At 37.9% G+C, this 16,425-nt stretch overlaps 2 protein-coding genes across 3 annotated transcripts; both read right to left on the reverse strand.

Moving 5' to 3' along the window:
* Positions 1 to 457: 457 nt before the first annotated feature.
* LOC112025716 (uncharacterized) lies at positions 458 to 10,702 on the reverse strand. Its single transcript, XM_024058393.2, has 2 exons — positions 2,885 to 10,702; positions 458 to 1,638 (listed from the first exon to the last, which is right to left on the reverse strand). Exon 1 carries the CDS (start codon positions 8,820 to 8,822, stop codon positions 7,578 to 7,580), a length of 1,245 nt encoding a protein of 414 aa, XP_023914161.2. The 5' UTR covers positions 8,823 to 10,702; the 3' UTR covers positions 458 to 1,638; positions 2,885 to 7,577.
* Positions 10,703 to 11,147: 445 nt separating this feature from the next.
* On the reverse strand, positions 11,148 to 15,962 carry LOC112025706 (uncharacterized). Of its 2 annotated transcripts, none has more exons than XM_065781806.1 (4): positions 15,802 to 15,961; positions 15,108 to 15,608; positions 13,901 to 13,951; positions 11,148 to 12,419 (listed from the first exon to the last, which is right to left on the reverse strand). In XM_065781806.1, the coding sequence occupies exons 2-4, from the start codon at positions 15,522 to 15,524 to the stop codon at positions 12,411 to 12,413; spliced, it is 477 nt and encodes a 158-aa protein (XP_065637878.1). In that variant the 5' UTR covers positions 15,525 to 15,608; positions 15,802 to 15,961; the 3' UTR covers positions 11,148 to 12,410. The 2 variants fall into 2 exon arrangements, with proteins under 2 accessions (XP_065637878.1, XP_065637873.1); XM_065781801.1 differs by having other exon boundaries at positions 11,152 to 11,940; positions 15,802 to 15,962.
* Positions 15,963 to 16,425: the final 463 nt, after the last annotated feature.

Here is a 16,425-nt window from a genome sequence, read left to right on the forward strand (position 1 = left end):
ACATACCTGTTAGCATCGTCAGCATCCTTCGTTCAACCTCGAGTCTTCTTGGTACAAGCCTTTCTTTCTTCCTTTCTTTCTTTTTAGGAGAAAAGGTACAAGTCTTTTGCTGGAATCGAGAGTTTTGTGGACGGGTTAAGTGTGAAACATCTGCATTGCTCTTATAGAAGGAGCTCCTTTCTGAGTTCTTTCTGCTTGGTGGGGTCTACACGTACGTTGTTGTCACTCAAAGTTCTTCTCTGTTTCGTCTCTCTCTCTTAAACAACCGAATACTTGCTCCCTGTTGAGAGAGCACCTTCTATTGGGTCTACACGTAAATAATCACTGGCGGAGCGAGGGAAGGGGCAGGGGGGACCATGGTCCCCCCTGTGAAACAAACACAGCCTAAGTCTTCAACTAAGGAGAGACCTGCTTATGGTTACTATACAAGAGCATCTCTAGTTCTCCATCTAGTTTTGACAATATTTGATTGAAGACCCACTCTCTCAAGTTAGCAGAGAGTTTTGGGGTTCCACGGCCAACCTGATCAGACTTATCTTTGAGGGCAAAGCTAAGCAAATTGAGTTGACCAATTGAATTAGACCATCTTTGATTGCTAGTGATCAGTTTAGCACAATGTTTTCTTATGGGGGCAAATTTTGTCTGAAGGAGTTCCATTAACCCTTCATATTCTGGCCAAGGCCAATCAGAGGCACAAAGTAAAATGACAGATTATACCTCTATAAAAATAACTCCAGCCAATAACAAGTAAGTAATAATCACATCTATCAGTGGGTGATTCTGCCTTTCTTTTAAATGGAAAAGCACAGACACAGAAAAAGATTGAAGTAAATGAGAGGAAACGGAAGATGAAACCCCAAGCTGTAAAAAACAAAGGAGCCTTTGTGTAGTAAGCATCATAAGCATATCCAAGTTCAACCTCAATCACCTTCCAGCCATGAAAGGTGCTGTCAAAATGGCCAGACAATTCTCGAGCATGAATGACTTTCTGATTTCAAAAGAGAACTATAAAATATTTAAACAGCCCAAGTGCTTCTTCTTCTATGGTTGGTTCAGCAACTGGTTTGCGTGCGCTCGGAGTGCTAGGACCACAATTTGCTAATCTCATGACCCATATCCTTTCGGCATACTTGATAAACCCGGCAAGAAGCATTAGAATGGTAAGTAACGACAGCCAATTGACCTTCCAAGACAAGAGAAAGATGTAGAGTGCCATTACTGATTGAACAACTAGTCCAAGCAAGTTCCTTGACCACAATTCATTGTCCTGTACTGCGTAAGCTGTAATTGTGTCTTGGCCGCCAAGGTGCAACAATAGAAACGGTGCCCAGAATGCTGTGAGCTCATTTTGTAATTGGGAGCCTTTGCAATTACAAGAATTTCCTTGATTATTGGATATGACACCTAGTGCAACAGTTGCCACTGAATCTGCACTCAGGTAAAAAAACCAGAGAATGATCTTGAACCGAGTTTTAACACTATATCTTCTGCGACTGTCCAAGTGAAGAAGAAACAGTTGCAAGGTGAGACTAACAAGAGCCAACACTCGTAGCTCCCAATTATTCCATACTTTCTGCACAGGTTCTGGAAATACTTGAACAAGCCTTTGCGTCTTTGGGAAAACCCAACTATTAAAAACTTCACCAAGATTTAAACGAAAACAAATTATTATTTATGTGTTGGCAAGATTTGCACATGCCTCATCAAGTTAATCAAATATGGAAAAGATACAAAAATTTTAGACTAAAGAACACTTTTAGTCCTTAAATGTGAGGTTATTTTCATTTTAGTCATTTATATTTCAAAATTTTCATCTTAAAGTATTATGTGGTATATTTTTGTAGTAAAATGGTAACATTAGGAATTATTTGGGTAACATGCCTTAACGGACAGTACTTATTTAGACACTTAATGAGTAGATTACTAACATAAATTGAGTTATACAGGTTACATGTCTTAATGGACAACACTTATCTAGCATCTAATGATGAGATTATTAATAGAAATTGAATTAAATGGGTAATGTGTCTTATTGGGTGGTAATTAGTAGTTACAACTTACATGTCAGTTAATGAACAACATAACTAGGTATGAAAACAAAATCAAAGATGAAGAGTCAACATGAAAATTTTATAATATAAAATGCCAAAATAACAACTACCCTAAATTTCAAGGACCAAAAATGTACTCTAGTTAAAATGTTACTGAAATATGTTTTCCTAATATGAGTACATATAAATAACTATATATGCTACATTAAATATTTAAACTTAATTTATTTGGCTTAAACAGAGATCTTGTGGAGTTTGTAATATGTTTTTGTATTGGAATCTTTTTTCCTCTCTCTTGAAATACCTTGAACACCTGGGCTAAAAAAAGTTTCTAATATATATCATGAGGCAGACAAATCGCTCCCAAAATAGTAATATACTATTATTTCTATCCATCTATTCACTTTATTCCATCAATTTGTAATATAATATCGAGGTAATTTTTCATGTTGCTAGTGCTTGCCTACTGTCTAATTTGCTGCTTGTTTGTTTTAGCTTTCTGAACTAATTGTATTAGCTTTGTTAGTCTGAATAAGCATATATTCTTCATTAATTTTTGTTCTTCACAGTTGAGGAAATGAAAAATGTAGGAAAAGAACAAAAATAGCCTTAATAAAAGTAGTAAATGGAGATAATAATTAAAGAAGTAATAGAAAATATTACTTCACATATAATAGAATATAGCTACAAAAAGTCATGTAATCGACCCTAATTAATAAGTCGAGAATTTATAGCACACCCCAATAAATTTGCATGGACTAAGCATTGTTGCTGTCGCAGTGTGTGTGTGTGTATATATATATGTGTGTGTGTGTGATTTTTTGTTAACATACCTGTTAGCATCGTCAGCATCCTTCGTTCAACCTCGAGTCTTCTTGGTACAAGCCTTTCTTTCTTCCTTTCTTTCTTTTTAGGAGAAAAGGTACAAGTCTTTTGCTGGAATCGAGAGTTTTGTGGACGGGTTAAGTGTGAAACATCTGCATTGCTCTTATAGAAGGAGCTCCTTTCTGAGTTCTTTCTGCTTGGTGGGGTCTACACGTACGTTGTTGTCACTCAAAGTTCTTCTCTGTTTCGTCTCTCTCTCTTAAACAACCGAATACTTGCTCCCTGTTGAGAGAGCACCTTCTATTGGGTCTACACGTAAATAATCACTGGCGGAGCGAGGGAAGGGGCAGGGGGGACCATGGTCCCCCCTGACTTTTCAAATTCTCCATCTATAATATTGATAAAATGGGGAAAATGATAAAGTTTATGAAAATTAACTTACTGGCCCTCCTAGGATTTTGAGATTTGGAAAAATCCAAAAAATAAAATAAAATCAACTAAAACAACCTGATGAAATACAAAAATCTGGCCTATTCTTGGGCATACGCTCTTTTGAATCCAAATCCAAGGACCAAACATCTATGACAAATTCCCAAATTTAACTCCGTAAAAAGCTCCATACAAAAAACTCAAATCAACAATATAAGGAAAAAGAATCCCTTCGAAATTAGAATTCCTCTAGGAGTCCAAATACGAAAAAGAAAAAATATTTCTAATAAAAAAAATCCCTTACACCTTTGCCATTGTCTGCATGCTACAACGTTTTGACACTGCCTCCACAAGTCACTATTTTGTCACCTCAACTCTGGCTGAGCCATGACTGGACTCACGCCTGTGCCCACTGGTATTTCTCTCTGTTGGTTTGTTTTGGCCCTTTTGAGTTTCTGTGTTTAGTTTAGGATTTTATGTTTAGTTGTTTATTGACTGCTTTATTCTCAATCTGTTATACATGACATTGACACGCTGTTGATATTTGTAATATATTGATACATTTTATTATGTTTATTGTATACAAAACATAATAAGTGGTTAGCCGCTAGCATCTTTTATAACATAATTATTGGTGTTTTCAACACATACATTTAGAGTTCAAATCCTCATCCTTCAACTATCGAATTACTAAATTATAAAGAATCAATAATAATTTATTTTGGTATAACACCAAAAAAGCATAAGATAATACTTTAGAATTAATGTTAATTTATGAAACAAATTTTTTTTTTTTAGGGATGAAATTCTTTTCATGCTTAGCTTGGCCCCCATAAGAAAAATTCTTGGCTCCACCACTAAGCATAATGTGTTCAATTTACTATGTTTGCGTTTGAGAAGCGCGCTCCCAGACGCACGTTTTGCGTTTTAGATTTTTTTTTTTTTTTTTTTTTTTTTTACTTTTTAGCTTTGTCAGATGAAATTTGTTACTGTTCATCACTGTTGTGGCTCTGTTCATGAACAGTAGCCGCAACATTTGACTTTTCCACACAAATTTTACTATTTCTGAATTCACAAATTTCACTTTTCAGCAACTTTTTCATTAAAAATAAGTCCCACAGTACTATTTACACATTTAAAAATTATTTGTTATAGTGTTTTTCAGTTTTCAATTTTCAGTTGTATCCAAACAGACCCTAAAACAATGTCCCAAACGCTGTTAGTTGGTTCATTACTGTCGTTATTAAAGGGCGTTTTCATCCATGAAATTACAGGGTAGTCCGAGAGGGAGCACAAAGGCTGCTTCCGTATGACTAAAATTTTGCAACTTTTATTTTTTATTTTTTGATAGTCAATACTAGTGAACTTTCATTTAATTGAGGGATAAACCCAAATTTACTACATCCATACAGATCTGCGCTGAAATCATTGGGGGAGTATCTTCCACCCAAATTAAGCTATCTGTAACATTACAAGCATGCTTTGCAAGCATATGAGCTGCCACATTACAGCTTCTGTGAACATGTCGGGTTTGCCAAGACTTGAAGGCCTGCAGCCTGAATTTCGCCCCTTCCATTACTTTCAGAATTGAGGATGGAGTATGCAGCAGATCAGAGTTCGCGAGGGTAGACATTACAGTCTTTGTGTCTCCTTCGATGATAACATCATTTAGGCCGAGATCCCTTGCTAACGCAATCCCCTCCTCCGCTGCCCTTGCCTCTGCTTCTAGAGGACCCAGAGGAAAAGGGATCTTTTTACTCATAGCCCCCATCAAGCATCCATCCTCATTTCTAACTACTACTCCCACTCCACAGCTGCCAGCCTCTTTAAATACTACCACATCAACATTTACCTTATACCATCCGGCATCTAGGGCACGCCATTGGGATCCAAGCCTAGGGGGCTGCTTGGGAATGGTTGAGTTTGAATTAAAGCCTTGTTGAAACTCCTCAACATACCTAGCCACCTCACTGACAATTCTCTTCCCCGGCTTGAACTTCCCCTCAAACTTGAAACTGTTTCTATTATTCCATATGCTCCATGCCGTTGTGGCAAACACGATCCAATCTATATCCCTTGCCTCCTCTTTTACCTTCCAAAACACATCAATAAAATCCCTATAATTATTCTTCCATCTAGGCAGCTTGAGACCTGATCCCTTCCAAACCTCAGCAACAACTTCGCAGTCCCATAACACATGGCTCGAAGATTCTATCTCACCACACCAAGCACACCCATCCCAACTTGACACCTTTCTTCTAGCTAGGCATAAATTGGTAGGCAAAATATTTTTGCATGCCCTCCAAAGGAAATGCTTAATTTTACCTGGACATTCAAGCCTCCATATGGACTTCTAGACCTTTCCCATTGATGAGGAATCCGAGCACTCTCCCTTTTCTTCTTTCTTCTTATTATCATTTAACACTTTAAGAGCTACTCCATACGCACTCCTAACGGAGAATATCCCATTGCTTGTCCAAGCCCATATCCTCGAATCATTGGGAAGACTTGGGCTGATCAGGATCCCCAAAATAGTCTCTGCTTCAAAAGGAAGAAAAGTATTTCGCACCTTATTAATGTCCCAAGCCCTTCTATCCCTATCCAGCAAATGCTCAACTCTTTCCACCATCGTCCCCTGACTCCTCGGGCTGATTACCTTAAAGGATTCAGGGGTAGGAAGTCATCTGTCCCTCCAAACGTTTACGCTCCTTCCATTACCAACGCTCCACTTCATTCCTCTCTCCACAACACTTTTGGCTTCCATCAGACTTCGCCACGTGTAAGAGGGGCTGTTTCCTACCTGAGCATCCAAGAAACTTGTACTTTTGAAGTACTTTGCCTTCAGAACTCTATGCAACAGCGAATCTGGATTTTGGATGATCCTCCACCCTTGTTTGGCTAAAAGCGCTAAATTAAAAGCCTTGGGGTCTCTAAAGCCTAGCCCGCCCTCCGCTTTTCTTTGGCACATCTTATCCCACGAAACCCAAGCCATCTTCCTTTCATTTTCCTTCTGCCCCCACCAAAAATTTCTGACCATGGAGTTTAACTCTTTACACAAGGCATCCGGGATCTTGAAACAACTCATCATGTACGTTGGGGTGGCTTGCGCCACCGCCTTAATGAGAATTTCCTTACCCGCCTTCGAAAGCAACTTGCCTTTCCATCCGGCAATTCTTCGTCCCACTTGGTCCTTTATTCAGTTGAAAGCTTTCCTTTTTCCCCTTCCCACCATTGGCGGCAATCCAAGGTATTTCTTATGTTGTCTAATGATTTGCGCCCCAAACAATTCCTTCACCTCTTCCATCACTTCACTCCCCGTATTTTTGCTGAAAAAGAGAGATGTTTTCTCTTTATTCAGCTTTTGCCCAGACTCCCTCTCATAATCCTTTAACACTTGGCTCACCCGATTGGCCTCCTCCAAAGTTGCTCTACAAAAAATTATGCTATCATCAGCGAAGAATAGATGGGATATTTGAGGTGCTCCCCGACACACTGATACCCCTTTTATCCTCTCCAGTCTTACTTCCCTTCGAAACATGGCAGACAACCCTTCCATACATAACAAAAAGAGATAGGGTGAGATGGGATCCCCTTGACGCAGCCCCCTTGTAAGAATGATTCGTCCTTTCGGTTCTCCGTTAATGAGGACGGAGTAAGACACTGTTCTCACGCACATCATGGAAAGTTGGATCCACTTTTCCTAGAAGCCCATTTTCCTCATCACCCCTTCTAGGTACTTCCACTCGACTCTATCATACGCTTTGCTCATATCAAGCTTGACCGCCATTAAACCTATTTTCCCTCTCCTTTTTGATTTTATGATGTGCATAGTCTCGAAGGCGACGAAAACATTGTCAGTGATCTATCTCCCTGGAACAAAAGCACTCTGAGCTTCTCCAATAACCTTTGGAAGTATCTTTTCAGCCTGTTTGCTAACACTTTGGACACTATCTTATATATTACATTGCACAGGCTGATCGGCCTGAACTTCGTAATTTCCTGAGGACACTGCACTTTCAGGATTAAGCAAATATATGTCTCATTCAACACACAAGGTAAACTACCAAAATTAAGAATTTGTAAAACACTCTTAGTCACATAAGGGCCTACTACCTCCTAGTATTTCTGATAGAATAAAGGGGACATACCGTCGGGGCCGAGGGATTTTGTTGGATGCATTTGGTTGAGGGCATATCTGATTTCCTCCGCTCGGAAGTTCTCTAGTAAAGAGTTGTTCATTTCCGGTGTTATACACTTTTCAACATCTTCAACCTATACTTCATACCCACTTGGATGCTCTGTACTATAAATTTTTCCAAAATACTCCAAAATGATTTCTTCAACCCTTTTTTTCTCTTCTTGCCACTGCCCATTTGCTCCCCAAAGACCTTCAATTCTATTTTTCCTTTGTCTCTGTGTTGCCGTTGCGTGAAAGAACTTCGAGTTTCGATCTCCACATTTCATCCACAGGGCTCTTGATCTCTGGCTCCACATCACTTCTTCCTTTATCAGTATTTCATTAATTTCTTTCCGCAAACCCTCTATCTCCTCAGCAGTCTCATGTAGCATATCTAGAGCCTCAATTTCTTGTAATCTCTGCTGTTTAACTCTTAGAGTTTTATTGATATTGTCGAATACCTCCCTGTTCCACCTTTGCAAGTGATCTTGGCAGCACTTTAGCATTTCATGGATTTGGAATTCAGTGTCAGCTCGGAGTGGATCCCAGGCATCCTTAATAATCTGCCTACACCTTTCATCACAGGTCCACATAGCTTCAAACATAAATCTTCGCTTCGTTGGTTTTACTAGATCTTTCCTTTTTAGATATAGAGCAATCATACAGTGATCTGACCCCGACATAGCCAAATGGTGAACACTAGCCTCCGAAAAACTACATCTCCACGCTTCATTCGCTACAACTCTGTCTAAACGAACTAGCGTCCTCTGCTCCCCAAATCTTCCATTACACCAAGTATACCTCTGCTCCACATAGCCTAAATCTATCAAACCACACTTGCTTAAACATTCCCTAAATTCCCACATCTGTGTTGCATCCCTATCTAACCATCCTATCTTCTCATCAGCTTGGGTTATCTTATTAAAATCCCCACAGACAACCCAAGGCATATCACACTGTTTATTCAAAGCTTCCAAAAGACTCCAAGAAATTTTCCTCTTACCTGATTCAGGATGGCCATAAAAACTAGTTGCTCTCCACGGAGCTTGGTCTGCCATGCCTTCTACCACTACATCAATGTGAGAATTCGAACAACTCTTCAGTCTTATCTCTGTTCCTTTCCTCCACATCATAGCTAAGCCTCCACTTTTTCCGTCGCTAGGTACCACAATCCCCTCCCTGTATTCTATTTTGTTTTGAAAACCCTTCATCTTGCTCAAACTTGCTTTAGTCTCAGATAAGAAGACCAGGATCGAATTCTTCATTCTCACCTCGTCAGTGAGAGTTCGAACCGCCGGGGGTGATCCAAGACCCCGGCAATTCCATGCTAGAAGACTCATTGAGCTTGACGGCACTGCATTGCAGTCGCCGCCACTTTGCCATCGATGGTAGTGTTCTCCTTCCCCAACGCTTTGCCCTCTTTACCCCCTTTTCTGCGTTTAGCCTCAGTGACATTCAATTCCAGCTCTTGTAATGGAATCGGGCTCTTACGTTTTATTTTGTTTTGTATTATAGGCTGGGCTTCACTCGGGCTTGGTTGCTCAGCTGAATTTTTGGGCCGAATCTCCGTTGCCTTTCTCTTCCAATGCCCACTCGTAGGGCCTAGAGACTCAGCTACCTAGCCCACCTCTTTCTTGTAACACATAGCCATTGGGCCTTGGGCTATTTCCACCTTATCGAGCTTATCCACATCCTGATGCTCCCCTGTACTTTGGCCTACATTAAAAACAAAGCCAGGGCTCTCCTGTCGTGACGTCATAGTCTCCCTCTGCATCTCTTCCTCTCTTTTATCTCGTGACTCTTTTTCTATTACAGGTTTGTATCCTAAGATGGGCAAAGGGTTCTCTGGCGACTTCTCTGCCTGACTGGCCTTTCCCCTTTCATGTATAAGCACACTGCCCTGTGCCACTCCGTCTGTCTCGCTTGGCGTTTTCATCTTGTCTACACCTTTTTGGATTGGAATCTTTGACTCCGGCTTGCCACTCTCCCCTTTCTACCCTTTCTCGGCTTTGTTATTCTCCACCACGTCGCCGCCGACCCGCTGGGCTACCACTTTCGTTCGAGCACCATTTCCTTCAGTAGGTTCTCTGAACTTATCCAGGGTACCTCTTCTTCCTGTTTGATCCATCTCTCTCACATACCTTCTGAATACATCTCCTCTTAGCCAAGCCCCATACTGGAGCTCCTTCAGCTCAGATTGGTTGCCCTTCTTCTCCATCTCGGTACAGTCTTTCATGTCATGGTTTAGCAGCCCACACTGATAGCAGAAATTTGGAAGTCTTTCATACTTAAACTAAACCCACCTACCTTCCCCTCCTTCAATGGTGACCCTCTTTCCTCGAATTAATCTTCTTGTAACATCCACCATCACTCGGACTCTCAGACACTTCCCCCATTGCACTCCATTCTCTGCTACATCCACCTCAACCACTTCCCCTATCGTTGCACCGATTAAATACCCGGTTTCCCTCGTTCTGCTTTTTAGAGGCAGATTATGTATCTAAACCCAGAAGGGAGACCATTTGAGAACCGCTTCCTTTGGCATTTGCTCCCCTTCAAATTCCTGTAAGATAATCAACTGTTTATCGTAGCTCTAAGGTCGCATCTCAATGATTTTCTTCTTATCTCTCTCGTCCCCAAACTCCACCATGAACAGTTCATCTTCTAACTCGGAAATCTGCATACTTTTATTCGGTTTCCACACCATTCTCAGGTTCTTTCTTATAGCATCAATTGAAATGCTTCTTCATGTTAGCACTTTCATCACCAGGCAGTTCCTACCCAACTCCTTTGCTGCTTTTGTGCTATTGCTACCCAGCACCACCTACTCATCCTCTTCTTCAGTAAGGGATAGCTTTTTCCAAAATGCTTCTAGATCTTCTTCCATCCTGTATTTTCACCCAAAACAGGCCTCATCGAAGGGAGGCCACTACTCTCTTGTAAAAGTTAAAAACCTTACAAGACTCCTACTGCTTCCACATACACAAGAGCATGAGAGCACTTTTAACCATTCTCAATAGTTTTGACTTTTCGAATCCAGCCATTCTAATTCTAATAAAAAGCTCAAAATTAAATCTGCAAACCAAAATACATTGGGCTTTGCAACTTTTATGAGAACTAGTCGAGTAGGGTACATTAATTAAAGTAAGGAATTGCAGCTTTTGGGGGAGAGTAGGAAACAAACATGGAAAAAGGTTAGTAATTCAAAACAATACTAAAAAAAGAAAAAAAAAAAGAAAAAAAAAAAAAGAAGCAATAATCCAAGCTCTCACGAATTGGTGGGGCTCATAATAGGACCCACATGTGGGGCTCACCCCCTTTATGAGAGCCCGAGTATTGCTCGGGACTATTTAAAAATTACCCAGGAAACACAACATTGCCTTAGAAATGCAACTCCATCCCAAGAAACAATTAAAACAATACTGTACAAATTATTTATAATGACCAAAATGCCCTTAATACGTTATTTTCAACTTCATTCTGTTTTCATTTTCGTTGAACCATCTCTCTCCCAATTGGCCAATCTAATAATTTTTTCTAGATGGTCATTAAAAAACATAAATTATATAAAAAATAATTTGAATATATTGACATTAAAAAAAAAAAACCACATAAATAGAGGATGTTTTACAATTTCCTTCTACTAACAAAATGATAAAACAAAAAGGAATTGATGAGAAATAAAGTAAAAACTAAGAATTATGAGATGTGATGAGAGTAATGAAGTGAAACAGAGTTTGAAATGTGAGAGAGAGAGAGAGAGAGGAGAAACTTAAATGTACTTTGGAACAATTAACCCAACCTCACCTGCATATTGTGACTCTTTTCCAGTATGGGACTCGGGGCCACTTGAAAGAAAGGGAGGAAAATTAGCCTTCACAAGAAAGGTAAATCGGAACTACAATTAACAAGATCACCTTTTCTAAGTCAACATTTTCAAATGTAACTTTGAAACGTCCTCTCTTTGAAATGTCCTCTCTGCTGAACAACAGGTGCCTTTGCTTTCTCCTCAAACTCATCACCGTTTGATACAGATTATGATACAAGAATAAAGACACTTTCAAATGTCTATCACAGTTGCAAGTCTCAAATGATCAAATGTGCAAGAAACAGATTGCAAATTGAAATCTGATAAACATTATTAATTTTCTGATCAAGCATGCAGATTTTAGGAAAATGAAGTATTGGCCAAATAAAAATTTAAGACCATCTAGAATTCCTATATCTGGGACATAAAAGAAAACTCACTTTATTATGTCAAACCAGAGAATCAAATGAGGGCACAAGCCCAACACAGATAGCAGCAGTATCTCAAAAATTTATCATTATATGATACTACCCACAAAAAATTTTCTGACATTGTTCTCAGGCAGTAGTATATCTGAATATCGATAATCAAAATCATATCTTTACAACTCTGGACTGTAACGTTAGAGCCTAGAGATCTTGGTGTTGCCCCTAAAATTTACAGATTCATAGACTAATCAATATAAATAATCAGATCATTTAAACAGAAAAAATTTGGACATGTTTGATGAAAATATTATCCAGAGAGCATCAAATTAAATTTAATGTAAACAATACATCAAAACCCTCAGCAAGCCCACCTATCTGGGAACCGAAAAGCCAGTTTTCACAGTGTGGCCTCAAAAGCGGAGAGCTTCTTCATTACTATGCACCACCAAAGCTTCACATTAATGTTGGCCAGCCAACAGTGAGCATAAAGTAAATTAAGCAACATTCTTATCACCCAAGGACGTCATTTGACTAATTGATTTACCAATTTCTAAAATATTGCCCCAAAATGCAGCACCAAGGGAGAGTTTTTCCATTACAATCCCCACCACAGCTGTGAGACTATATATTTCTGGAGATAATCTACTGTGGCAAAGCCAACCTTCTTACAATTCGAGCACCACAAGCATTTCTCAAACCATCTAACAAACACCAGATACGTCTCAACTATGAGGTAAAATAGAGCTTTCTTTTCCCCAAGGGAAAAGAAGAGGGGGGGGGGAGGAGGTAAGTTTACAAGAATCAATTGAAAAGACAAGACTATAAAAGGAAGATGAGTAAAAAGCCAAAAATTCATTACAAGACACAGCTTGAGTGGGATCCTAAAAAAATGAGTGTTGAAAAGTACACACTGAGACACAGATATATAGATAGACATCTTAACTGAAATATGAAAACAGCATGGTGAAATCTAATTATTAGAAAGAAGACAGTTATGGAGGAGGTGTTGAGCAGAACGTTGGTGAGAGCTATGGAGGATGCAAATGCATCAGGCTTTCGAGCAAGAAATAAATTTCCTAATAGCTTGTTAATTTCTCATCTTTGATCTGCTGATGATAGCAATATTTTCTGTGACATAAATGTAAAACGCTTTCTTTTATAAATCATTATTACTTAGAGAGAGAGAGAGAGAGAGAGAGAGAGAGAGAGAGAGAGAGAGAGAGAGGCCAGAAGCACCTAAACCAATGCCTCCTACAATAAAAAATGACACTCAAGTTTTCTTCTCTAGGAGACATGACACGAATGTTAAAATCTCAATTTTCATACCCATAATTTAGAGTGTAAACAAAACCTACCAAGAAAAAAGTGTAAAATGTGAAAACAGATAAAATTTCAAATTCCTAATGATGCATTAATCATTCTTTATTCAAACACTCATGCACAAACACAAAGTGGAAAAAACCCTTAACTATTAGAAGGTAGGGTGTAAGCAAGCTTAGCCTAGTATATCATTTTTTGATTTAGGCAATCAAAATTAGAAGAATATGCATACCTACACAAACTAGCACCTATTGTTATCTTACATAAACCAGATTTGACACTATTCATCTTCCATATCAGTCTGATATAGAGCATGTTCGTGTATATCATGTGTTTATAAACAGTTAGTCGGGAAAAAAGGAAAGGTAGAGTTGTTACTGGCTACTAAATCTATTGGCAAGAAGGAGATTAGGTGGTTACTGTGTAGTGGGGAGTGGATCAAACTGTAGCAATTAGCTGAAAAGAGCATGAGAAAGAAAGCACTTAATCATAAAGGAAGCAAAGCATCTTGTTGCCTATTTCAGGCTTAACAAGGACCAAAGGCAAAACATTTGATCAGCTTCTCCGGGCCCAATAAGGCAACAAGGTCAAAAAGAGGATGGATGAAGATGGCAGCATAAACTGGTAGTATGTAGTAACTGTCGAATTTCTTAGTCACTTAAAACCATAAAACTTATAGAAATCATTAGAACAAATACTTAACCATTCAACTCTTATCTATCCAATCTAACATTCTAAATGCAAAAGAATAGGTAGTCAAATAGACAAAAGTGAAACCTATTAAGTCTCACACATAATGCTAGGACATGCAATATAAAGAGATTCTTAACTAGAACATAATGTCAGACATAAGACAACTTACATATAGTGTTGGGACAGCAGCAATATCAAGACTAGTAAATGCCACAGAAGTCTGCACATATTGAAAATTATTCATGTATGTCCCAAAAAAATTTAAGCTAGCAAGTATGCCCCAAAAAACAGAACGCTTAGTGTCTACTACAAGTTTAAATCAAAGCATACTCAAATCATAACCAATTTTTGTCATATAACATATCCCAAAGATTACAAAAAAAATATCAATTAATTCTAAGATACATAACTACCTGCAAATTAGAATGGAAGTAACATAGCTTTCAAGATTTTAACAATAATCATTTTACTGCTCATAGTAATGTCCAACTTTCATTGAACTACTTCAAACTTTTGAAAGGTAAGCCATTAGCTGAAAATGTTTTCCATTCCCTTGTAAACTACCAATAACATCATTGCTGTTTTCATTTTTTTCCCTCTAGGGACTATATGAATACCTAAAAAAATTTGATTAGTATGAAGAACTAAATTTTGTTCCTCAAGAATAGATATATCTTTATGGTTCTGGGTCTTCAAAAATCATTGTTGTTAATTGCACAAGTCATTAGCGTTACAACCATCGTTACAATATACATAAAAAATTTAAGAAAATAACCCCAACCTTCTTTAAGATATTAAGAAATGATAGCGACCCCCAAATTTTTGCAAAAATGATAACCCCCTACCTTAGATTTATGGTAAACATAACAAATACCATGAAATGCATATTTTGACCTTTTAGTTACCAATTTAAACATTCCTCTTTTTTGGAGAATCAGTTGAGAAGGGGAAAATAAGGATTTCATCTATTAGCCAAAGGCAAATTAGGAACTTTATCACTCTACCAAAGCAAGTTACTCCACAAAAATAGGGTAACTCAAGGGTGAAATAGGAATTTCATTTGTATATCTTTATATTTATAAAAACGTTAGGAAGGGGAACTGTAAATTTTGCAAAACTTTGGATGTCATTCTCATTTCCTCATAAAACCTGTAATTTGTTGAAAAAGTTAAAATCTTGTCATTCAATGCTTCTTCTTGTTCTGAATAGCAATTAATTTTCACTTCCAATATGATGGAGAATCAAAATGATCCATTATTATATTCTAATGGGGCAACCAAACATGTCTTAAAACAAACAAAGAAACCTCCATTAAAGCTATTGAAAGCTGCAAGCCTCACAACACAATTAACACTAAAAAACTGGAAACTTCGTACCATGCAGGCAATGAACGCCAATAGCAAGAAGGCTTGGTCACTCAAACTCAATATGACAACATTGGCTGGAACAATGGGGTTCCCCACTTCCACATTCCATTGGCTTTGTGAATTTTCATCTTCAACAATGGTTTCTTCACTCAAAGCCTCCTCATCCAACCTACTATTCTCAAATTCAGCATTGGCTGGTTTAGCAGCACGGGAAGCACAAAGCGTAACTAATCTGGATGGTTTAAAATGAGTTGATTTAAAGGAGAGTATGGTGGGCAAAGTAAAGGGTTTGCAAAATGTTGTAATTGGATTTGGATTCTGATTCTGGTTCTGATACTTTGGCTTAGAGTTAGAGGATGTATAGGCACAGGCACAAAATGGAGCAAATGGGTGAGTGGAATTAGTGCTTATAAGAGCAAATTTCATTGTGAAATGTGAATTCTAAGAGCTAACAGTGAATAACAAAACCCCCAGTCATTCAAGTTTGATGTCACCCATGTAATCAACAACCTGAAAACAGATTCAAGAAACCCAAAACATAAAATCTCAACATAGGAAACGCAGTTTGCAGAAGTCAAAACATAGGACAAGAGAAGCAACAAAAGGAGTTCATAGATACAGATTTATTTTGTCGATAACACACCCAAAACATAAACTTAGGAAAACCCAAAAAAAACGATGAAACAGTTATAAGAATTCTTACACTTACTTGCTACTACTAGTTTCTAGTCTCTTCTTCAAACTCTGTCTCTTCTTGAAATGTTTGAATTTGCACTGTCTACTAATGAAAATGTAAAATGAATTTGTTTTGTTTATTTTTAAGTGGTGAGGATTTTTTTTGTTTTTGTTTTTTTTTTTTCTTTTTCTGAATAAAGATTTTTACTTAAACAGAAGCTGAAAAAAGCAACAAAATACAAGCAATAAATAACGAACGGGCCCGAGGCAATTAACGTCAGCTTCTCTGTTAGCTCAATTTTAACTAAAAAACAATTTAACCAATAAAAAAAAAAATACATGAAACCTTTTTGCTCTTTTTTTTTTTTTTTTTTTTTTTTTTTTTTTTTTGAATTTACGTTTCCCCTCACTCCCTAATATCTCACGGTTTGTTTGTTCCTTTTTTTTCGTATCAATTCTTCTTTGTTTTGAATTTGAAAGAGCATATGAATTTTTTTTTTGAAAGAGGATATTTTTTTATAACAATTTTTTTGAAAGAGGATATAAAATAAATAAATAACACCCCTATTATAAAACTGTCATTTAACTTCGGTCCAACAATTTGGTCCATTTCGGTCCTATTTGGTCAACTTGGCTCTATTCAGTCCATTTC

This window comes from Quercus suber, unplaced genomic scaffold (assembly GCF_002906115.3).
Source record: "Quercus suber isolate HL8 unplaced genomic scaffold, Cork oak 2.0 scaffold_15, whole genome shotgun sequence".
Taxonomy (NCBI): Eukaryota; Viridiplantae; Streptophyta; class Magnoliopsida; order Fagales; family Fagaceae; genus Quercus; species Quercus suber.

Coding starts and splice junctions, on each gene's coding strand:
- LOC112025706 (XM_065781801.1), bottom strand. CDS start 15,524: ATGAAATTTGCTCTTATAAGCACTAATTCCACTCACCCATTTGCTCCA. Junction 13,952..15,107: donor TGGCGTTCATTGCCTGCATG/GTACGAAGTTTC, acceptor CAATATGTGCAG/ACTTCTGTGGCATTTACTAG. Junction 11,941..13,900: donor CTGCTGTCCCAACACTATAT/GTAAGTTGTCTT, acceptor TGTAAATTTTAG/GGGCAACACCAAGATCTCTA.
- LOC112025716 (XM_024058393.2), bottom strand. CDS start 8,822: ATGAGTCTTCTAGCATGGAATTGCCGGGGTCTTGGATCACCCCCGGCG.